Source organism: Blennius ocellaris (assembly GCF_963422515.1).
Source record: "Blennius ocellaris genome assembly, chromosome: 15".
Taxonomy (NCBI): domain Eukaryota; kingdom Metazoa; phylum Chordata; class Actinopteri; order Blenniiformes; family Blenniidae; genus Blennius; species Blennius ocellaris.
The window spans coordinates 19,794,169-19,817,728 of record NC_137664.1 but is presented as its reverse complement, the minus strand read 5'-3'; the positions used below and the strand labels follow the sequence as shown (position 1 = coordinate 19,817,728).

The window sequence follows — 23,560 nt, the reverse complement described above, 5'->3', positions numbered from 1 at the left end:
ACTGTTTTTCTCCAAGATTAGCAAAATTATAAAAACACAAATAAATGAATTAATAAACATCTGGGTTTTTGTTAGAGGGCAGGTCCAACACTTTGACAATTTCAATATTTCTAGAAACAAAGTTATGAACTCATTACATGAACAAAGTGCAGTATATACTGCAATTCACTGGATATCAGTAAAGCTTCATACTATTGAGAACCACAATCAAAAAGTTTTTCTTCAACCTCAATGCAACTCTCAAAACATGTGTCCATTACTATTTTCATCAGTTTTAATTCTGCTTTTAACTTCTATTCCTTCTATGTGGCAAAACTGACTCTAAATTCAAAGTCACAAAAAACAAAATATCATTGTGAAACTGCTCAAACTGCTGTAATGCTAAAATTGATTGAAATACTCAATATCTTAATATGTCAGCAGCTCTTCGTCAATGATTTTGCAACATAAATACAGCTAAATAGTAGTAGCAGAATATTACCCCATATCTCTTCATAATATTTGGTATCTTTAACTCTGTAATGCATATACATTTTTGGAGGGCTCCTGACTGATTTAATCTGACTAAAAGAAGAAGGTTGTTCACTGGAAGTTTGGATATACATTTGATAAATTATAAAAGATTTCAAGTGTACAGTGTTTTGTTTAAGGATGTTATTTATTTATGATGTGGTGATTTTAAAACAAACTGTATTTAAAGTCCGTGGCGTACAAACATAAACAAATCAGTCATTGCAACAAAGTTTACAACAAAGATTATGACAGTAAAATAAAGAAAGAATAAAATAAAATAGAAAAATTATAATAATAAATAACATAAAAGAACAGCGGAGTGTGGCATACTTTATAGTCGTGATATGTCGTGTAAAATGTAAATTATATATGATAATATTTAAGCAATGTGGACGTTTTGATGGGACGATATGGAGTTTTGATGTGTTGCACCTCCTATCCGGCAGGTGCCGCTGTCTGCACTCGTGTATCAGAGAAACTTCCGGTCCCAGGGCGCATGCGTGGCTCCAAGGCGATCGCCATGAGATAAAAGTTCATGTTTGGATAATTCTTGGGTCGAGTTCTGTAGTTTTTAATTTAATTTAAGTATATTTAGGAAAATATTAAATCCCTCCGGAGAGCGGGACAGACACACGGAGCAAGAGACAGCTGGACAAGAGGACGCAGTGTCAACAGAGGGACGTGTGGTGAGTTTGCGATACATGGAAATAAATGCTGTGTTTATATCTGTTTGTCCATCTCTCTCTCGCCATATGTCTCTGTCTGTGTGTCCAGTGATGGACCTAGTCTGTCTTCAGACTGACCTGGGATTGTCTTTTCGTCCCTCTGTCCAGACCCCCAGGATTTAGAACTAACCCTCTGTCTCTGTACTCTGTTGTCTGTCCCCCAGCTTCAGTCACGAGCAGAAACAATAAACGGCATATAAAGCGATGTGAGGACATTAATTTGGACTCGAACATTAAATGTTCAGGAGAGCTTGTCCTCTCAACATGACGTTTAGGTCCTGCGTGGTTTCGATGTCCCCCACTAGCAACACACCTGAGTTATGAGTGTTTTGGGTTGTTTTTTTTCACAAGCTTCATCATGACGTCATCATTAGACTCTGGCGTCCTGAAGCAGGGACCTTTGGACACCTCTATATTAGGAGGGTCTGTTCTCCAGCCTCTGGCGTCCGTCTGAATCTGTCTCTGCTGATGTCCGTCAAAGCCAGAGACAACCAAAAGCAGGGAGTTAACCCACTGTCCTCTGTCCTCTGACGTCCTGGTTCTCCTCACGAGTTGGACAGTCCGCTGTCATGTGTGATCGCTTCTGTGAAAGTGAGTGTCCTGTGGTGTCCCCCTGCAGAGACCCCCCCTGGACACTGTGAGGACTCCGAGGCACGCCACCATGACAAGTGTGAGTACAGAGTCCCGGGGTGCGTCCTCATACTCCCTCCTATCTCCTTTCCCATTGACTTTTCTTTAACCCCCGGAAGTGTTTTAAGTGGCCATGATAAGGAGCGTTGGGATTCTCACTGAGGAAAGGAGGCTCAATGCTTCCTTTGGAGCCTCCTTTAGCCTAGGAAACACTGATGCTTCCTTTAGCCTAGGAAACACTGATGCTTCCTAGTTTAGCCTATGAAACATTGATGCTTCCTTTAGAGCCTCCTTTAGCCTAGGAAACACTGATGCTTCCTTTAGCCTAGGAAACACTGATGCTTCCTTTAGCCTAGGAAACACTGATGCTTCCTTTAGCCTAGTAAATACTGATGCTTCCTTTACCAGAGGAGACCAGCTCAAGCTGCCCCACAATTCCTTGCAGTGACCATATTTAAAGGGCCGGCTCATCGCAGTGTTCAGGGAAACTCAGGATGAGTGAAAGCAGATCATGTTAAGTTAACGATGCAATAATCTGCCTGGAACAACTTGAAATCGTCTAGAACCCAGATCCCAACTCGGAACGTTCTGGATGTTGTAGAACCGACACATTGAAGTACAGTTTTTGTGTTTGATTGGTTCTTTATTCCCCCCCAGCCTTTGATGTACATTTAAAACCTTGTGATATTTGAGATTATATCAGTGTGGGAGACATTTTTGTAGTCCATTTTTGGATATGTGTAGTTTTTTTTCACCTCGGCTGACGTCACTGACCTTCGTGTGTGTGGTGTGTGGTGTGTGGTGTGTGGTGTGTGTGTGTGTGTGTGTGTGTGTGTGTGTGTGTGTGTGTGTGGTGTGTGGTGTGTGAGCAGGTGCTGTGCAGCAGAAGAGCCAGAACCCCGGTCTGGTCCCGGACCTGCTGTCGGCTCCGACCAGCAGCGAGCGGCACCAGTTGATCCTGGCCCAGTTCCTGGGGGAGGTCACGGTGAGTCGGGACGGGGGGACGACTGAAATCCACTAAGTTTGTTTTTTGTTTACATCCTGATGCGGCTCTGCAGTGACAGGTTTGTGATGATGATGATGATGATGCTTCACACTGGTTTCTGATGAAACGTCGTCGTTATTGTTGATGATTTCTGCTGATTTGCGGGCAACAGAATAAAAAAACAAGTAATTTGTGGCTTTTTAAAGAAAAATTATTGTTCAAAACATGCAGTGTAAATCTGTCAAATTCTTCATGTGCCTCAGGATCAGTCAGCGATTGTTCACTGGAGGAAGTTTCATTCAAATTGAGAGTAAAGGAGGTTTTCCTGTTGTCACGTAGTGACATCCAGTGGTGGCCAGTGGTATTGCAGGGTGTGAGCAACTGCTCTCTCTCTCTCTCTCTCTCTCTCTGTCTGTCTGTCTGTCTGTCTGTCTGTCTGTCTGTCTGTCTGTCTGTCTGTCTGTCTGTCTGTCTGTCTGTCTGTCTGTCTCTCTCTCTCTCTCTCTCTCTCTCTTTCTCTCAGGGTAAAGTGGAAGCCGCCTCCTCAGAACAAACCACCCTGACGCTGGCCGACAGCTCCAGCGTGGACTGAGCCGTCCAGCTGCTGAAGAAAGGTCCGGCTCCCCGAGTTCCTTCTCTGTGTCGGGTTTCAGCTCCATCACAGAATGGGTGTCCTCAGAACCACTATAACTTTATTGCCGTAAAGACAACGGGATGCTATAATCAGACTTCTTGGAGCTGCAGATAAATAGGAAAAAAGATTAAAAAAAACGTTTTAAAAACAATTCTTAGATGCATAAAAACGGGTACGTTCGGCGCCAACACAGGATGTGTGTGTGTGTATGCTGTAATTAAAGTTAAGCACACAGGATCCACCGCTACGCAGAGAACAAAGACTTCCTCCAGGGTCTTCCCTGAGATATGTTCAATGACCTGTCTCAGCTCATACGGGTGTTTTATTTGGTCACTAGTGCTTGTTTTACCACTGTGTGGAACACTAATGTGGTTTGAATCAAGATGAACACATGGATTAGTGAATGTTCACAATTGAAATGTTGCTCCTGCGTGTGAGTACGAATCCTTTCGTTGTGTGCTCTCAGGAGTCCATGCTGAAGGGCAGATTTCCCCCGTCTGGCCAGATAGAAGGAGTCACAGCGCTGATCAGTGCCAGTCACGGGAAATACTTCCAGCTGCCAGTGAAGGTCACCAAGTACGACCTGTGTGACCACGGCCGCCCTGCTCCCTACCTGGTCAGTCTGCGCTTTGTCTGCAAGACACTGTGTGTGTGTGTGTGTGTGTCTCAACATGCACAGTGAAGCTCAAGAATCAATTCAGTGGCGCGCAACAACTTGTAACGATACACATTCAAATGCAAACTTGCAGAGCCAAATGTTTGAAACCTGCATTGGGTAGTTGGTTTTCCCACCTCTTTTTATTTCAGCAGTGGACATGATGCATCTGTCCAGGATGAGATTTAACATCACAGGAATAAACTGTCCCTCTAACGGGAATTAAAGCTCCTTCATCAGCAGACCAGACACAGAAATCCTTCATTGAAAACACAAGTGAAGCATCACAAGCTCCCTATAAAGCTTCTCATGTCTCTCTCCACCTCACAGGGCGTGATCTCTCTGGACTCCTTCAGGGAAAAAGGATGCGTCATACCAGACGCAGGGACCGTTCAAGTGGTGTGTTATTATTTTCACAATCTCATTCATAGAAAGAGCTGCTTTCTTCCATATTTTTAAAATCCCAATGTTGTATTTCTATAGCACAACTTCATTGAAGATGACATACAGTTTGACATTATGAGCTTCATTTCTTTGGCACCATGCTGACTAGTTTTTCCCCCTCAGGTGTTGCTGAATCCACAAAAAAACGTGGAGAAGGTGTTCTTGGTGCCCTACGACCTGAGTGACATGCCTTCTGGTCACATGACCTTCCTGCGCCACCGCAGCTTCCTGGTGGCTGTGGAGGACGGGAAGAGGGACGCGTCTCCAGGGGCCGACAGCAACCGAATCCTCCACTCCCTGATTCATCTCAGGTACTACTGACAGTTCACAGGGCTGTGGTGCTCAGTACATGATGTATACACTCAATGCTTTCCTCAATGTCTCCAGAATAATACAGTCGCTGACAAATGTCAAAGCCATGAATGTTGATTTCATCAGCAGACGTCTATTGAGTTCCAATAAAAGATACAGTCTTGTGGTGGACGTGACAATCAAAACTTGGAATGTGTTTTTAAACTGACATGTGTGACATCATGTTGTTGTGCTCCTTTACCTAAAATCCCTAGCGAACATCTTTTGTTTTTTGATGATCAGATTCCAGCGCTCCACATCTGGGAGGCTCTCCTTGAACAATGATATCCGGCTGCTGTTCGACAACAGATCTACCAAGGTGTACACGGGGGGCAAGTACAAGCTGGAATCGTTCACCGACGGGAACGATTCCAGGGAAGAAGCCCCAACTACTGCCCCTGTGTGTGACCCCGTCTGACCTCTCAGTGTTGGGAAGGAGGTGAGGTGTTTCAACTGAGAGGAGGAGCACCTTGTCATGCCCTGCTCCTCTGCAGTCTCATAAGACCTGTTCCATTTTGCTCTGTCGAGCTCTGCACCATCCAACCCTGCCCCGTCCAGCCCTGCTGCATCCAGACCTGCCCCGTCCAGTCCTGCTGCATCCAGACCTGCTGCACCCAGACCTGCCCCGTCCAGCTCTTCCCCATCCAGCTCTGCCCCGTCCAGCCGAGCCCTGTTCCATTTTGCCTAGATGTACCTAGATAGGTACATATATGCACGCATATATTTGTGCATATATGTACCTATATGTTCTTCTTGCATAATTGTTTTTTAGTTAGTTCTTAGTTATTGCCTTGATAATGTATGACAGGTGCCAAAGTGAAATATATAGGCTATATATATGTGGAAATAAAGAAGCAGTACAGGAGACCTATATGGCCTGTATATTCACATATATGCACCTCAATTTTGCCTATATGTGGCATATATACGCATATATGCACATATATCCTCATATAGGTTCTTTCCATGTGGGGAAGCAAACTGTCAGGATATTGAGTGCAGCCTGATGAGCCTCGGCTCGGCCTGCAGAAACCTAAACCTTCATTAAATCTTTAGGGCGTCTGGTCTCCTCCCGTGGGCAGGTCTCCGGTGTCGGGGCGAGTGAGAGTGCCGTAGCCTCTTTACTTAATGTCAACGTTTAGGACCCTCGTCTGCAACATTTCAGGACTAAAAGGGGCCGGATTTACACAATTTACTGCAAATCAAATGTGCCAGGAGCTTAAAAAACAACATGTTTAATATTCAAAAGGAAGATAACAGCTAATAGCCTCATCTAAATTCTACTGTGTAGAATTTGTAGTGTTTTTCTTTTCCTTCGCAGGTTTAGCTATTCATCGTCATTATTTTAGACGTTTTGTCAGTTTTTTCTTTTAATTCTTGGTAAAAAAATGTACCCCAATTTACACAAAGATTTCAAGTGGAAATAGGAAACTTTTGTTGTGTTTTGTGTGTCTGTTTACACGACAACAATGCTTGGAGCCACTACAAATGTAACTTTTTGAAAATGCTCCACCTGAACAAGGGAAAACACAACTTTTCTGAAATGCGGCTCCTGCATGTTGAGCACCATGGCTGTAGAAAACGGTTCTTCTGCACACAAACGTGTAAAAAGACAATAATCTCAATGTTTTCCTCCAGTTGATGGCCACAGTAAATAACAATCCAATTTGGTCATCTGTCCATACGAATGTCTGTGTACCATCATATGTTCATGCTTATTGCGTATTGCACTCTGTCTGCATGTGTGGTTTCATTATAAAAACAAACACCAGTGGCCCAACATGCTAACTACATCATTTTCAGCAAAATCTTTCGGAAACAAAAACACAAAAGCAAAGCGTTTTCACTTGAAACATTGACATACCATTTTAAATATTTTAGCCAATACAACACTTTTTTAATTTTACATTCAGCAGTTCTGGAGATTCTTAGTAATTTTTTCACTTATTTATCATTTTCATTTCACATATAAAACACACAGGTACATCTGCGTTGTCAGTAGTAGACACTGTTTTCTTTTGATTTATGCTGGGTTGGCTTACTTTTCACCTCTTGCTGCAAGAAAAGGGTTCTTTCGTCAGAATGTCTGGTCAGTACCCTAAACAGTGTCTATTTACATGGTGAAAGCTTCCGTGAGGTGCCGCTACACAGAGACTACAGAGCCACATGTGGCTCCAGCCTGCATCATCACCCCTGAGCTCATGAGAAGGTAAAAACAGGTCTAACTGGAGGGGGAGAAAAAAAAAACACCCACCCATTTTTAGGGTGACAGTGGGCTCACCCCTGCAGAAATACCTCACCTGTGAAGGGCCAGTCACGTGCAGCGGTCGTCATGGTGACACCTGCCTCGGTTACCTGAGTTCGGTGTTGGCGGGGATCTGAGGCAGAGGAGATCAGGACGCCTCCGGGTGCATCCTACAGAGAGCACAGGACACCGACACCTTCCAGTCTTCATCATGCCCAGAAGGAGTGACGCAGCCAGGGTGGAGGAGGGTGAGTTTCACAGGAGAGGATGAATCATTTGTTCTGTTGCTCATTTATTCATCTTGGACCTGTCATTTCTGTTGGAAAATATCTTTCAATCCTCTTTGTTGTTTTTGGAAAATTCTGATTGAGTTTGATCTTTTTCAGTAGGCAGCTCTGCTTTGGTTTCTGTGGCTGGGTTGAGGTGAATACATTTGCAGAATAATTTTAAGTTTGGTACTTTACTAGTCATTAATAAAATAGTACACCCAGGCATCAATTTCCAAAAAGAAACTTATTTTAAGAACATATGAAAATAGGTTTAATAGTCAATGGCTTGCTGATAGAATCTAATCGAATATAGATATATAATATATATCATTACAATAGAATAATAGTGAAAGATACATTACTCATTTACCTATGGTTAATTATATGGTCATTATGATGATATTTGAAATTATTTGAGGCAGCTCCAGGGGGAAATTCTTGTGGTGAAAGTAGAACATAAAAATATCTATGAAAAAATAAAGTTAAGTAAATTATATTAATATGAATATATGCGGGAGTAAGTGGTAACTGGTATAAGCATAGAAGAATGAAATTAACAGAAAAGCCGAGCAAATAGTGTTTACAAGGAGCCACGGGAATAAAGGTTCTAATTCAAAGTAAAATGTATTTTCTAAAATTCCTTTTGAGGAAATAGTTTCAGAAGCTCGATCACAAGCTCGATCACAAACGTTTGTCCCTGCGTTTCAAATTTAGAAAAAGCTTGCGTCCCTGGGTGGGCTCGAACCACCAACCTTTCGGTTAACAGCCGAACGCGCTAACCGATTGCGCCACAGAGACTACAATGCTCAAACCGAACGTGGGCGTGGTCTAATTCTCCTCATACCCAAATGGTTTGCGTGTCATTGAGCTCGCAATTGTAAGTAAACGATTAAAATAAAATATATATGCTACAGATCTACAGATGTTTCTGGATTGTTGTTTAGTAATCATTCGATTGTACTTTACTGAAAACGTACATATCAGAAATCCGACTTTTATGCTTTCCGCCGCAAAAAGTTCAGATAAGGCTCTCTTTTTTTTTGCTGTTGTTGTTGTTGTTCTCCGTTTCCAACCGGAACCAATGTGCGTGGAAGGATATTCCTGCTGCACAGGGCCAGATCCATGTTAATGCCAGAACATTTCAAAGCAAACAATTAAAAATAGACTTTTAAGATCACTTTTATACTTGTAAATTTCAACAAGATGGATTTAATTATGCAGTTTCAGTTGTATTTATTTTTTAATTGTTAGTTGTCCATGTATTTTTTTTTTCTTTGGCACCAGTATCCTTGATTGGTTGACACAAAACAAACATTTCTGTCACTCCCTGTACATTAGTTGTACCTGCTATTCAAAGCGTTTATGAATTTGGGCTGCTTTAGCCAGAACAAAAAAGGCAAAACCTACTTATGTTTACCAATAAACCACAGTACATTTGTGTTTTGGGGGTTTTTTTTCCTCTGAAATGGCAGCCCAGCTATCTTTTCCAATGCTGTCATCTTACCCACGGCCATGTGACTGTTCAACAAGCGGAGTAAATCAGGCTGCCTGTAAAAGAGACACCTTCAGGTGCAATGACCACATCCTACACGTGTCTGTTCTGAGCCAGCTTCTGAGTGGTTCTGCATTTGGTGTTTCAAGCTTTTTATCTTCACCTCAGTGGCTTCTTGTAATTGCCTAACTTCATATTCAAGTGTAGACAGACGCCGGTTCCAAGATCAGTCACTCTAAAACAAGGACCATTCGTAGTGTTTTTCATTGTAAAGTGTATCTTTATGTAAATATGATTTAACTTCACAAGGGCCCCTCTAAGTGTCCCACAATGCATTGAAAAAAATCTAGCGTCTATTCAGTGGTCACTGATGATAATTTGATAAGTTATTGAAAAGTGCTACGATCAGCCAAATTTGTAGAAAGTGTGAAACCTTGGCCTGATCAGCATGTTTGACAGGATGTTTTTAAACGTCTTCTGAGGAGATTCAGATATTCATTGTGTTGTTTCTTCCTCAGTGGGGATCGATATAGACGAGGACGCCAGTGACAGTGATGGTGAGTGGATGAAGCACCATTTCAGTGATCCCCACGCGTCAGGTGTTGATTATATCATGAAGTATTTGACATTTGTTTCGTGATGTAGATGGTGGCACTTCCAGGAGAACCAACAGGAGGCAGGCGGGAGGAAGAGGAGGCGCGAGGGGAGGAGGCCGAGGCAAAAAACCGGCCAGCGATGAAGACGAGGAGGAGGAGGAGGACGACGCTCCCAGGGGACGCAGGGGAGCAAACAGGAAGAAACCTGCCAAGAAAGGTGGCGGCGACGACGAGAGCGAGGATGAGGCCCCCAAGAGGAAGAGGGGAGGGGGAGGGGCAGCCAATAGGAGGAAAGGTGGCAAAGCCCAGGACAGTGAGGAGGACAGTGATGACGCCAAGGGAAAGAAAGGAAGAAAAGGAGGGAAGAAGGGAGGGAAAGAGGAGGAAGACAACAAGGGCAAGAAGGGGAACGCTAAAGGAAAGGACAAGGGCAAAGACAAGGATGATGACAAGGACAAGAAGAAGAAAAAGAAGAAGGATGACAGGTGACTACGATCATTTGACCCAAAGATTAGATGAATGTCATCACTATGAACCCTCATCCAACTTATTTGAAACGTAGCACCAGAATGTACAAAGGTATTTATTTAATTTTGAACCAGAGACATGTCAGTGCATCATATAAAGAAAAAGAAAAAAAAACCTGCTCAAAATGTTTCAAATAAGCAAGCAAAGAAAGTTTGAGAAAGACAGCAGGTCATCAACAAGATTGAAGGGAAGAAAGAGTCTTTCAGAGGCTTTAGAAGTAAAGAGTGTTTCTTGGCATAATATCACAAAAACCACTGAGATTATTTCATTGTTGTAATATACTGGAGAGGATTTGAAGAAAGACACTGGAGAGTTGAGCTCAGCTTCTTTACTTCAGAATGTTGGATTAAATGCGGCACAACCAAACTTGGATTAGTTGTTAGACGTCCAATATTATTGTAAAACACTTCCATTATTTGGCCAAGAGATGGCATCCCAACATCCCTCTGTTACAAGTGCTACTGTAGATTACCTTCTGATTACATTCTAGCAACACAAGATCCAGAAAATCAACTGAACCCAGAACTTGAGGAGTTCTAATGCCTTGCTCGGGCCTTTCTGTTGAGTTTGCCTCTTCTGTCTAAGACTCTTTCCTCCTTTCACACCCCAAAGACATACGTGTCAAGAAATAAATCTAAAATGGTCACCGGAGAGTGAAATTGACTATATTTGAAGGATTGGCAATGTTTTCTGGATTTACTCCACTCATAACAGCTAATGCAGGCCCGAGTCTCTGCACACTAACCAGGATAAATAGAGCAGATACTGAAGATGAAGTACGAATGAATTTATGGGTAGGGGATTTTAAATCTGTCCAAAAGTATGGACTGGTGACCTGTCCAGGGTGTGTCCTCCCTTCACTTCTAGTTAACTGGGATTGATTCCAACCACACGCAACCCTCCAGTGGCTACACTGTTGAATGAAGTTGGCTTAAGCGGCTTATGGATCTTTGTGAAAGTGGAAATATACCAATCAGATTGTGATCAGCACAAAGTTAAGCTCTGGGAAAGAAAAGCATTCGTGAACTATGGATGGATGACTCGCACAGACATGGAGGCTCCTGGAGTTCATCCATCATTCTTTTTTAATTGTATATTTAAACTGATGGCTATTTATTTATGAAGAAAGTATGAGATTTAAGTCTTATACTTTAGCCAAATGATATTTTGTTGTGGACAATTTATTCAAATTTCTTAAAATTATAGTTTTCTGATAAGAGAATTATAATGTATATGTATATGTATATGTATATGTATATGTCTCTCAGGGTCCTCCCAGGTTGGAGGTTTTACACTCCAGTACTTCATGTATGAACTCTCATGATTTGGAGCAGGCCTGTACTGTACTTGCCCCTGACGTCGGCCCCTCCTGCCCCTCCTGCCCCAGTTCGTCCGACTCCAGCTCCAACTCGGAGGAGGAGGACTCCATGTCGGAGGGAGAGATGGCTCGGCTGATGGAGGAGGTGGAGGAGAAGAAGAAGCTGATCGCCACCATCAGGAACAAACCGTGGAGGATGAAGCGGAGGCTCGTACACCTGAGGTAGCCTCGCTCTCGCACGTGCCCTCGACCGGGGTTGAAATGTGTCTCCTTACCGTGTGACGTCTTCACAGGGAGGCTCAGCAGTTTGTGGATAAGTTTGAAGGAGCTTTGGGAAAAGGGAAAGGCAGGAAGTGGTACGCCTACAAAGTCATGATGACAAAGGTCAGGTGTTAATAATTCAAGCTGTTTTTTCCCCCCCGTCTGTGTGTTTTACCTTCTGAATGTCTCTTTCCCCTCAGAAATGGATCAAGTTTCAGAGAGATTTTGAGAATTTCAGAACGGCGTGTATCCCGTGGGAGAGGAAGATCAAAGAGGTGGAAAGTAGGTTTTATTGACAACACCCCTGTGAAGATGACAGCACCTCTTGGTGGACAGGTAGGATATTTCACGTTCTCCCTTTGTGCGCAGGCCACTTTGGCTCGTCTGTGGCGTCTTACTTTATCTTCTTACGCTGGATGTACGGCATGAATCTGGTTCTCTTTGGATTCACTTTCGGACTGGTGGTCATCCCTGAGGTGAGCAGAGGGAGTCTCTGTTTCTCAGCAGACAGAGGATCTCGCATTTCTATGAAATGAAATATTATTTATTTTGTACTTTGCCAGGTGCTGATGGGACTTCCATATGGATCTGTTCCCAGAAAAACTGTTCCCAGAGCAGAGCAAGACACTGCTCAGGACTACTCAGTCCTCATGGACTTCAACGTGAGTCTCATGGAAATAGATAGTCTTTAATCATTATGACGTGTGTGAAAATACTGAGGCTCACCCGTTCATTTTATTTATTTGTTTTATTTGCCATTAATGTATAGACATGACAAAAGATATACAAAATACAGATACGTCAAAAATGAAAATGATTGATCCTAATTTGATCCATATTTCCTTTAGTTTTACATTCATCCCCACATACACATTCATTCAGACAAAGTAAAAAGCAGGATACACACCGTTGATTGTCAACACAGAGAGGCAGACAATCACTTAAACACAGTTAGACTTGCAAGCAATTAACCAAACAAGCCTGTCTTTGAACAACCGGCAGAAGAAAATGTAGAACCCACTTAGAAACTCAAACTAAGGTCCTCTAGTTGTGAGGTGTGAGTGCTAACCACTACACCACTGTGCAGCCCGAGGCAGTGTCTGCATGAAAGGATCACTCTGACAGTTTTTCCCTTGTAAAACTTTTTTTTTTGTCCCTCAGGGTTACTGCAAGTACTCAGTGCTCTTCTATGGATATTACAATGACCAGAGGACCATCGGCCTGCTGAAGTTCAGGCTGCCTCTGTCCTACCTCATGGTTGGGATCGGAAACTTTGGATACAGCCTGATGTTGGTGATCCGCACGTGAGTTCCCAGCGAGGCCCCGTTTATAAGAAAACGTAGAACGCAATTTCCCTGTGAGATGTCACAGATATTCCATCAAAACTAAAAGCCAACAGAAAGACTTGTCAGCTGCCTTTAGCTGTTTGAGGAGACTGTTAACGATGAAATATGGAGGAAAGTATTTAATTTGGTGATAGATTTTGAAATTAAAAAAGACAACACATGTTGTGTTGGATTGGTCAGAATTTTCTATTAGATAATAGAAGCATAAACTTGTTTTTAAGATGCAACTGTTCATAACATTGGTGACATCTGTAACTCACTATCAGTTGGTCAAGAATCTCACCCAGTGTCAGATATACTATTTTGTTCTTTGACATTTTTAACCACAAACACACTATTAGAGGACGCTTCAAAACAGTTTGATTTCCAGATAAACAAATGCATCTTTGGCAATGACCTACATGACAAATGACATGGATTAAAGAAAAAAGAAATCGTGTCAGGCTGTTGATGTGACGCTAGAGATTCGAAGCAAGTGCTTTCAAATAACTCTTTTGTTTTTTTTTCTTTATGTGTGCGTTTTCAGAATGGCCAAGAACGCTGACGTTGGCGGCGGAGACGGAGAAGAAGGAGAGTTCACCTTCGCCTGGAAGATGTTCACCAGCTGGGACTACCTCATCGGGAACTCGGAGACTGCAGACAATAAATACGCCTCCATCACCACCAGCTTCAAGGTGACACCAGCCTTCTTACTGATGTTTCTAAGCTGGAGAAAGAGATGCTCCAGACCAGGGTTTTCATATATCTTTAAGTTCAGGAGCCACAAACAGCCCAATTTCATCTTGATGAAAGAGACTGGTAATATAATAAATTTAAACATGGAAGTTGTTCTTTGTTGTGACGCAGGTTGCACGTGATGAAAATGTTGATATATTAGTAAAACCAACAATTACTACTGAAAAATGGCTTTCAGTTTGAAGCCAATACCAGTGAAACCTTCTGCTGCAAAATATGGTGAAATATCCATAAATCTTCTTGTCAGGCAGTTGCATCATAAGTGATTTCACAAATCACCCTTACAAGGCTTTGATGCTCGCTTTCATGTCAGCATCACCGACGTCTCAGCTTAGGTCTCACTGTTGTGTTGTAAAACAATGTGATAAAAAAAAAATATTTTCTTTGAAAATGTGGACATTTGCTTTGAGGCCAAAGGCCGGTTTAGAAGCTCTTGCGGGCTGGTTTTGGCTCACGGACTTTATATTTAACACACCGACGTTAGTACATTCCTGAGAAGCCCTGGTCGTCAGCGGTGTGTGTGTGTGTGTGTGTGTGTGTGTGCCTTTATGAGGGATGAGTGGTGGCCTCCAGGTTGGAGAAGTGGACTTGGGATCTGCGGCTCACAGGTCTGAACCCCACAGTAGAAAGGTCACCACAGGGAGTCCCTGACGCTCCCATGACCCCAAGCAGCTCGGTGGTAATAGGATGGGTTGACTGCAGAGAAAGAGTGCCTAAATTGTGGATGTAATTGAGAACAAGTAATCAGTAAAAGTATCCAAGTTATGTTTCAAAGGAATAACTAGTAATCGTGTTACTTTTTCAACGCTTCTCACCAGGAGTTAGTAGCCTTCAGCGAACTGCTTGTTGTGCGCCACGATCAGCCTGTTCTCTGTACCTTCTGATAAGAACAGGAGTCCATCGTAGACGAGCAGGAGAACCAGAAGGACGAGAACATCCACCTGCGCAGGTTCCTCAGGGTCCTGGCGAACTTCTTCATCACCTGCAGTCTCGGCGGCAGCGGCTACCTCATCTACTTCGTGGTGAAACGCTCTCAGGAGTTCGCCACCAGGGACGATCTCAGCTGGTACGAGAAGAACGAGGTGAGACGGGTCGCATGTGGAGGCTCTGCCACGGCCGTCGTCACAGGGCAGAGGTCGTCTGAATCATTGATTTCTGGTTTTTAATCTGGTTTCATATCACACAGCACTAGATTTGATCATTTTTTGCTTAATATCCTCTCCGTGTGGCTTCCAATGCTGTTTGTCATCTACAAACACTCCTAAAAATGTTGTTTCATCTCCTCTTTTGATTTGATTTTGCAACCTGTGAGTCCAGCTGGAGATCATCATGTCTCTGCTGGGCCTGGTGTGTCCTCCTCTGTTTGAGACCATTGCGGAGCTGGAGGACTACCATCCTCGAATCGCCCTCAAGTGGCAGCTTGGACGCATCTTTGCCCTCTTCCTGGGAAACCTCTACACCTTCCTGTTCGCCCTGTTCGATGAGGTCAACAACAAGGTGCGACAACAGGGTCTGTCGCCAGTGTTGAACAGATTTCTCTTCAGTCTGCGGCTGATAACCTGAACAGATCCTGTCTTTAGTGTTGTTTTGCATCACCATCTGTCAAACTCAACATTTGATTATGGAAATATAGATTAGATGGAACTAATTCCTCAGTACTACACATTTTCCTAGTGGTGTAGACAAAACGGGATTCATAAATAGAAGCCATGATAACAGTGGAAAAGGCACCTTGTTCAAATCTAATTAAATATTTTGAGTAATTTTCCAAGTTACTCTGTCAGGAAAATTCCTAGTAAAACCTCAAGGATACAAAGTTCAGAGAAATCAGACTGAGAGCAACCGAAAAGATTCAAAAAGCCATTAATAGAATGTTGCAGCAAGGAGATCCAGCCTCACCTGAGAGCTTGTGAGAGCTATCTGAATATTATTTTCAAGAAGTCCGTTATTAATGAGTGAAAGGACAATTGAGCCTCATCTGTGAATATCCTGTTAGTTTTACCTGGACCAGGTGTTCTCAGATAATGGTCAGAATGAATGCAATTTTTCTAGCGCAAGTCAGCTCGCATGCTGTCAGGGTGAGTTTGTAAAAACACCCATAATGCAACAGCTCCAGGGGAAGAATTTTAGACATTTCACTGTATTTCTCACCAGAAAGTTTCATTAAAATTGGCTTCATGTTGAGACTGTAGGCATTGTCAGTAGTAACTGCAAAACATCTTCCAAAAGCATAGACTTTTTTTGAAACTCTGAGCCACATCAAAGAAAAACGTTTTAAAATGTAAAGGTTATTATCGCATAAGAGCTTTTCCAAACCTACTGCCCTCTGCCTTCCCCTCAGCTGGAGGAGGAGCAGTCCATTAAGAACGCCTCCATCTGGGCCATGAAGGAGTACTACGCCAACTTCTCCCGTCTGCTCAATGACTCCGAGGCCACCCCGCCTCCCATGGACCCTTCTGATGTCATCCGAGGACCCTGCTGGGAGACGGCTGTCGGAATAGTAAAGCAGAAAAAAAATCCACTTTTTACACATAAAATGTCCAGATCTTTGCGGTTAAGCTTTCCTGTATAACCGTCAAATTAGAAGAAATGATTGTTGCCCGTTATCTGAAAAAGATGGAATATATACCAACTTGTTTCAACATGAGGGTGAAATGAAAAGGGGCTTCATAATAGAGTTGTATGACACTTTTGATATACTTTTTTCAATTACAAATTACAAGAAGTTGCTCTAGATGAGCTATAGAATATGTTTTTAAAAAATGACCAAAACTAGTAGTAGTTCCCAGCTCAGGGCTGTGGGACTCCAATTAATCACAGGGTGATCCCTGAGGCTGTCAAAACATGATATACGTGTGAAGAAAACCATACAAAGACACTATCAACATCCAAAGTGGACCTGATAAATTGTTCATGTGATTTATTTTAAAGCCTCCTGCTCATGTGGGCTGGTGAGAATGGAAATGTCCATTATGTTGAAATTGTTGTCATTTGTCATTGTCATTGGTAGAAATAATAAATGATTAAAAATATTGACATTTACATCACCTATACTCTGAACCTCAACAAAAAACTAAACTTTAAAGTTTAAATTGAAAAGTTGTGATAGCACCGGTCCGGTCCACTCACGATAAAAATTGGGCTGCATGCAGAAAATCAATTAAATGTGTTTTTTGTACCCCTGGTCTCAATCTTTTTTTTTCTTTCAGGCAGTCTGGGTGGGCTTCATGGTGGAAAATGTAGAAATCAGTGTGCAATACACTTTAAGAATGATCTAAAATCTGAAGAAGAAAAAAAATCTGTGCTGTTTCCAGGAGTTTGTGAAACTGACCGTGTCGGACATCCAGGTGTCTTACCTAACCATCCTGATCATGGATTTTGCCAGAGCCGTCATCGTCCGCTTCCTCAACTACTGCTGGTGCTGGGACCTGGAGGCTGGATTCGTGAGTCCAACTGCTGGAAGCAAAATACAATTATTGACTGTTTTAGATGCTTCACAACAATCCATACCCATACAATGCTGCACCTGAAAGATTTGTGCACAAACACATCATTTTCCACATTTCACAGCCAGCATTTTGACTTTGCCACTATAGGAAATATAGATTTATATTTCAGGCCTCTATTCATCAGCTTGCTAGAGCATGAAATCAAATGGCAACATTTAGACATCATTAAGTGGATACTGCAAACTTGCAGAGCGTTTTTGGTGTTCGTTTACATGACAATGGTGCTCAGAGGCACTGAAAACAAATGTTTTTTTTGGTTGAAAAAGTGGAACTTTTTGAAAATGCTCAGTTTCCATGGCCACGGGGGAAAACAAAACTTTTTTGGAAAACGCCATGCAGACGGTGGAAACACGAAATCATTGTCAGTGTTTCTGCCATCTCTATGGACATTTTTCTCAAAACATTGTTTTCAAAACACACACAAAAACAAGACACAATTTCACTTGAAACATTGCAGTGTAAACACAAGGCCAAACTCTGTTTTGATATCATGTTGCGCGTTTGTGCATCATTGTGTTTTAGTGGACTTTAAAGTTTTTCCTGTGACAAACTGTGAACATAAACAATAAACTGGTCATGATGACGCCAATGTGAGTGACGACTTTCCCCTGATCACTTCCAGCCGTCGTACGGAGAGTTTGACATCAGTGGAAATGTCCTCGGTTTGGTCTTCAACCAAGGGATGATCTGGTACACACACACACACACTCACACACACTCCATTATGTGAACGTGCGCCAATGTGTGTCACTGCAGGTATCCAGTATCACAGACAGAATCAATAGCCCGGCCAGAGTTTGGGTTCAAGTTGCAGTGGCACCGCGCTGCTGCATTGTGAGCAGGAATGACACCTGATACAAATAGTAGCAGCTGCAGTAATTAAATAACATCATATCATGTTGTGCCTCGTGCTATCACGACCCAACCACCAATGTTTATGACAACGTCTCATTTAAAAGAAGCTAAATGAACTATAATGTTTCACGATGGTGTTAAAATTTTAGTGGTATCTCATGTTGTACTTTATGACTGGTTTTTAGCTTGTCAATGAATTAATTAATTCAGAAATCACTTTGTACCAAAGTGAAATGACACATATAATGAGAATATTTAGATCTCACGACAACAAAAACCTTCTAAATGCTGGAAATGTCCTGAGCTTAACCATCAGTTTAAAAAACACGATCACTACTTCATCTTAAAACAGGTGAAAATCTGACTTTGTTGTGAAATCATAATACAAGAAAACGTGTTTGACAAAAGAGGACATTGTTAAGTTGTGAGTTGCAGTTTTTGAGAAGCGTGGGAAATAAACTGCACATGGTCGGATGTAAAGAAGGAAAAGACAGAATAAAGTAGTAGTACTAGTAGTAGTTATACCAAACTTAACTCAACCCAGCTTTATATCAGTTATGTAGTCAAAAAACATAATAACAACAACATGGTTGGTCATAAGTCAAATATGAAAGAAAGAAAGAAAGCGTGTGTGTGTGTGTGTGTGTGTGTGTGTGTGTGTGTGTGTGTGTGTGTGTGTGTGTGTGTGTGTGTGTGTGTGTGTGTGTGTGTGTGTGTGTGTGAGAGAGAGAGAGAGAGACCAAGAGTGCCAGACGCCACCTTGTGGAGGAGCGTCTCACATACCCATGTGCTTATTATCTGAGTGATTCATTTCAAAATGTTTCATCATTGTGTAGCATCATTTATTATGCACTTGTAATTATTGCAATCTATTAGGCGAATGATATATATGTAAGTAATAGTATATATGTTTCTTCCTACTTTTCTGTGTGCACAAACTCAGTCTGGCCCGTAGGAGAGGTTGATTACGAGTCTATGGAGCTTAAAACCTTATTTATTGTTGTTACAGCACATCTGTCTAAATAAAAGAGCGTGGAGAGAAAGGAGGGATATGAGAGGAGGGTTCATTTGATTATATTACATTGTATTTCTATGAGGACAAATACAACAAAGGCATTTCAGGGTACTTTTACAGACAAAAACCAACAACTCCTCATGAGCAAGTAGAGGAAACAGTGGAAAGGAAGAAACCTGCAGAACCAGACTCAGAGGTGGAGACTGTGATGGGGCAGGCGGCTCAGACCTGCGGAGGGCAGAATAGATGAGGGTGGGGTAAAGCAGAGTAGGGTGTGATAAAGTGGTTTGGTTGAGTACATGAGAACTTGCCTGGAGCAAAGGTATGATAGAGTGAAAGTGGGTTTGGCTGAGGAAAACTACAGTACAGTGGAGTCAGCTGTAAGTGATTCCATCTGTTGATTTCAGGATGGGAGCCTTCTACGCTCCTGGGCTGGTCGGCATCAACGTTCTGCGCCTCCTCAGCTCCATGTACTATCAGTGCTGGGCTGTGATGGCCACCAACGTCCCCCATGAGAGAGTCTTCAAAGCGTCCAAGTCGAACAATTTCTACATGGGACTGCTGCTCCTCGTCCTCTTCCTGAGCCTGCTGCCGGTCGTCTACACGATCATGACCCTGCCACCTTCTTTTGACTGTGGACCTTTCAGGTAACACTCGCTGTCATGAGACTATTTGTAGTCGAGTATCGGCTCTGATTGACTTTCCGTTTACAGTGGGAAAGTAAAAATGTTTGACGTGGTCATGGAGACAATAGATTTGGACTTACCAGCCTTCATGGGGACGCTCTTCAGTTATGTGGCCAATCCTGGCCTCATCATCCCAGCTGTGCTGCTCATGGTGTGAGTATGTTCATAGCAAATTCAAATTTTTATATTAAAGCCTTTAAGTTCACATTTACGTGACAAAGTTCATTTCACAAACAACCAACATCACGAAAATGACGGATATTCACTTGACACATCTTTGTGTGTTTTGTGACGTGAGAAAATTCTTGTTCAAACAGAAAATTGCGACGCTCTTGATCTTCACTATGATCACTTTTCACTGTTACACACATAAAAAAGCCCAGTGAGTTGAATAAAGGAAAACCATCTAAAAGAGGCTGCTCAAAAACATCTTCGGGCTGCAAATTTGCAGCCTTGCTCCCAATCAGTGCAGGGGAGTGACGATAGGAACTGCAAAGCTTGTGCTCTCAAGTGCTGCTGGCTTCACATCCCTGCACCTGATGCCTGGCAGTATATACAAATACAAGCGTATAGATACTTGTAGCACAATATATATTTTATTAACAGAGACACATTGCAGGAGCAAATGCAGACTGAGTTGTGCACGTACAAAAATGTGTGATAAGGAATCCTGTCTCCTACAGATTAGCCATCTATTATCTCAACTCAGTGTCTGAGGCCTACAAAAACTCCAACACGGAGCTGAAGAAGAAGATGCAGCTGGTAAGTAGTCTTGGATTCTTTATCGCTGATGTGTCAACATCATCGATCTTCAGTTGGCCGGACTGGTCAAATAGTGACATATTATTAAATATTAAATCTTTAAATATAACCTTCAACATTTTTCTTTGTTGTGGAACTGTGATCTGTCCAGGATGTAAAATACCATCTCCCATTGTCAGCTGGGATCATCTCAGCATCCTGTGATGGATGGATGGATGGATGAATGAATTATAGAATAGAAAAGCTTTATAAAGACATAAGAAATATATCAATAAAAACACGCGTTTCTTTGTAGACGTCATAATGAACGTGGAGCTTGGATATTTCTCCACCTGCGCTCCACCTGTCTGCACTGTCTTTTCTGGGCCTTAGCCAGTCTATTATTTCTCCATGGGGCTTTTCTCCTATCACACACTACTTTAGCTTTGACTGTCGCTATGGTATCAATGATTTTTGTTACTTTAGAGCTGAAGTTCTCCACAAGGTGGTAGATAGAAGCTGCAGGCGGAGCCGCATGCTAGTGAATGTCTGGCTGAAGGCTCGACGTGTGTTTTCATCAACGTGACGTTTTCTGATCAACTCTGTTTTAAACCTACTGCTGTGAGCTGAGATAGAGACTTTAAATGAACCAAGGTCATGGTCAGAAACAGCCACATGTTTCACCTCTGCACTGTTATCTGGATTATCACGATGAATATTAAAATCACACATTAAAACAACAGTCATAATTAATACATCCAGTAGACAGCAGTTTGCTTAAGTCATGAAAGAAGTTATGAAAGAAGAGCATTGTGTTTGGTTGGTCTGTAGATGTTTACTAATATTGCCTGACAAGAGGAGTTCACATGAAGCGCAACATGTTCAAGAGTTAGACTTTCCATATGACAGCTGTTTGCATTGATACTTATCATACAGATATGTATCATCGGATTCTGACCTCGCTGATAAACTGAAGTGTGGTGGAGCTGATTCAATGACAGCTGCTGCACTGTTGTTTTCATTCAACTAAGTTTATGTTAAAAACGTGAAATCTGTTGGGTTTTTTTCAATAATAAGATCATTCATTAAAAGTGGCTTGCCCAACAGAGACCTAACATTAAGTAAACCAAATTGCAGTGTGTTATAAATACAACTGGATTCACACTAGGCTGACACACAACTGTTGTCAGATTAGATAGCGTAACTGTATGACAACTGTATTGTTGTCATTGTCCATCTCAACACATTTACTCTGGCTGTAGTACGAGGGGCTATTTTCAAAATGATGTGTTTATTTAGTGGCTCAGAGGAAAGTTGTGGTGTTGACACAACCCCGACACGTGACAAAAGATTTCTGTCTTCACTTGAAAGCATTGTCATGTAAAGGGGACCCTGGACAATTCCAAAATCCTCAGTGCCTTTTTCTATGTTGGGTCAATTATTACACTCAACATAGTTTTAAATAAATAATGTAGCTGGAAAATCACATTGGGGCTTTTCTGCCTCCTTTTATTTCCTATGTAGGCTCGGGATGAAGAGAAGAATCGGAGGAACAACGCAGACAGCACCAACCAGGTCATGAAAGACCTGGAGGATCTGCTGCCCAATCGGTCCCTCGCCCCCCCGGCTCCACCAGAACCCGGTCCGTTTCCTCCTCAACTGACTTTCGCAGAAAAATGTTAAATTCATTGAAATATGAAAATGCAGTGACACAAGCTGTCCATCAATCAAATATTACAGCAGTGACATCAGGAAACTCAGAATTACAAGAACTCAAATGACTCATGTGAATTGACTCTCTCCAAACAGAGAAACCTCAAGAGCATGAAGCAAAACCAACAAAGACGAAGGCGGGATCAGCTGGGAAAGGTGTTAACCTGCAGAAAGATGTGAGTCTGGCATCAACCAACCCAAACACCCGAGGGCCTGTCAACCGGGCACCCGGAGCAAGAGGTCCCGGACCAGGACCAGGACCAGGCCCGGGTGCAGGTCGCGGCCGGGGTAGAGGACCCCCGCCAAGATAACACCGTGAGAAAAAAGACCTTCCTGCTGTCTGCTTTCAACCCTGTGTGACAGTCTTCTAAAGCCTTGTTTCCAGTGCACGGTACAGCACGGTACGGTACTATATGATACGGCGCTATATGGTACGGTACGGTATGCTACGGCACGGTATGGTGAGCTAAAGAAATTACTGTATAACCCTCATAATGGTAGCCTAAAATTCAGTCTTCCACAACAGATCTGTAAAATGTCAGGTTCTTCTTGTGCAAGTAACAATTTTCAAAGAAAGGCTGTGCTAATCCACATTCCTCCTTGTGTTGACCCTATTCCGCTCTGCCCACTTTCAATTCTGCGTTCTTACGTATTTTGTGTCGGGATTTGCGATTACTGGCCAATTACGTAGTGGTGGATGGCAGCCCGGTGTTTTTTTCTCTTCTATAAAACTACCATAAAGCATAACAAATAATACTGCTACCAGGTTATTAAAGTGGGAACATGAAAACTGAGCTGGGATGATAGGATGAGGCATCGTGTTGCGTCATCCATATTTTGACACCCCAGTTATGGCACGGAACAAGGTCAATATGGTAGCCCTGGGGTTATTTTTTAGCGGCTATTTACAGAATAACAACAGAAAAAAAACATCCCATTGTCCTTGAATGCTTCATCAGGAAATAGTCAAATGAAACAAACATAAGCCAAGAGTGACGTTTGAGTATTAAATTGTGCAAAACCTGAGTCACTTTAGTGCTCCATGACTCATTAGTCATAATGTCCATTAACTCATTCAGAGTCATTCCTGCCACAGCTGACGGGCTGCAAAACAGGAAACATGTCCCTGTTGTGCTGCTGCTCTTAACTACAATTGTATAAATAAATGAAATTACTGAAAATCAGTCACACTCTGGTTTCTTTTTTGTGTGTGATCATATCACTTCCGCCATCACCCGGTGGTGCAACCATAAGCTCTTGACCAATGACATACAGAGTCATTGTTTTTTTTTGTGGTGTGGGCGGAGCTACTGG

At 42.4% G+C, this 23,560-nt stretch overlaps 2 protein-coding genes across 3 annotated transcripts; both read left to right on the top strand.

The window, feature by feature from the left end:
- The first annotated feature begins 1,074 nt into the window (after window positions 1–1,074).
- Window positions 1,075–6,479, top strand: LOC308140303 (atos homolog protein B-like). Of its 2 annotated transcripts, XM_080510001.1 has the most exons (9): window positions 1,075–1,199; window positions 1,858–1,908; window positions 2,741–2,853; window positions 3,377–3,467; window positions 3,954–4,103; window positions 4,473–4,541; window positions 4,710–4,897; window positions 5,181–5,376; window positions 5,496–6,479. In XM_080510001.1, exons 5-8 carry the CDS (start codon window positions 3,960–3,962, stop codon window positions 5,353–5,355), a joined length of 576 nt encoding a protein of 191 aa, XP_080366127.1. In that variant the 5' UTR covers window positions 1,075–1,199; window positions 1,858–1,908; window positions 2,741–2,853; window positions 3,377–3,467; window positions 3,954–3,959; the 3' UTR covers window positions 5,356–5,376; window positions 5,496–6,479. The 2 variants fall into 2 exon arrangements, with proteins under 2 accessions (XP_080366127.1, XP_080366126.1); XM_080510000.1 differs by having other exon boundaries at window positions 5,181–6,479.
- A 914-nt stretch (window positions 6,480–7,393) lies between these two features.
- Window positions 7,394–22,557, top strand: tmc2a (transmembrane channel-like 2a; the record flags this gene model as incomplete). Its single annotated transcript, XM_080509994.1, has 20 exons — window positions 7,394–7,430; window positions 9,462–9,500; window positions 9,589–10,024; window positions 11,455–11,607; window positions 11,679–11,769; window positions 11,847–11,928; window positions 12,016–12,122; window positions 12,210–12,308; window positions 12,808–12,950; window positions 13,519–13,666; window positions 14,621–14,809; window positions 15,045–15,224; window positions 16,069–16,227; window positions 17,042–17,170; window positions 17,859–17,926; window positions 19,514–19,753; window positions 19,820–19,945; window positions 20,476–20,554; window positions 22,058–22,175; window positions 22,343–22,557. 20 exons carry the CDS (start codon window positions 7,394–7,396, stop codon window positions 22,555–22,557), a joined length of 2,838 nt encoding a protein of 945 aa, XP_080366120.1.
- Window positions 22,558–23,560: the final 1,003 nt, after the last annotated feature.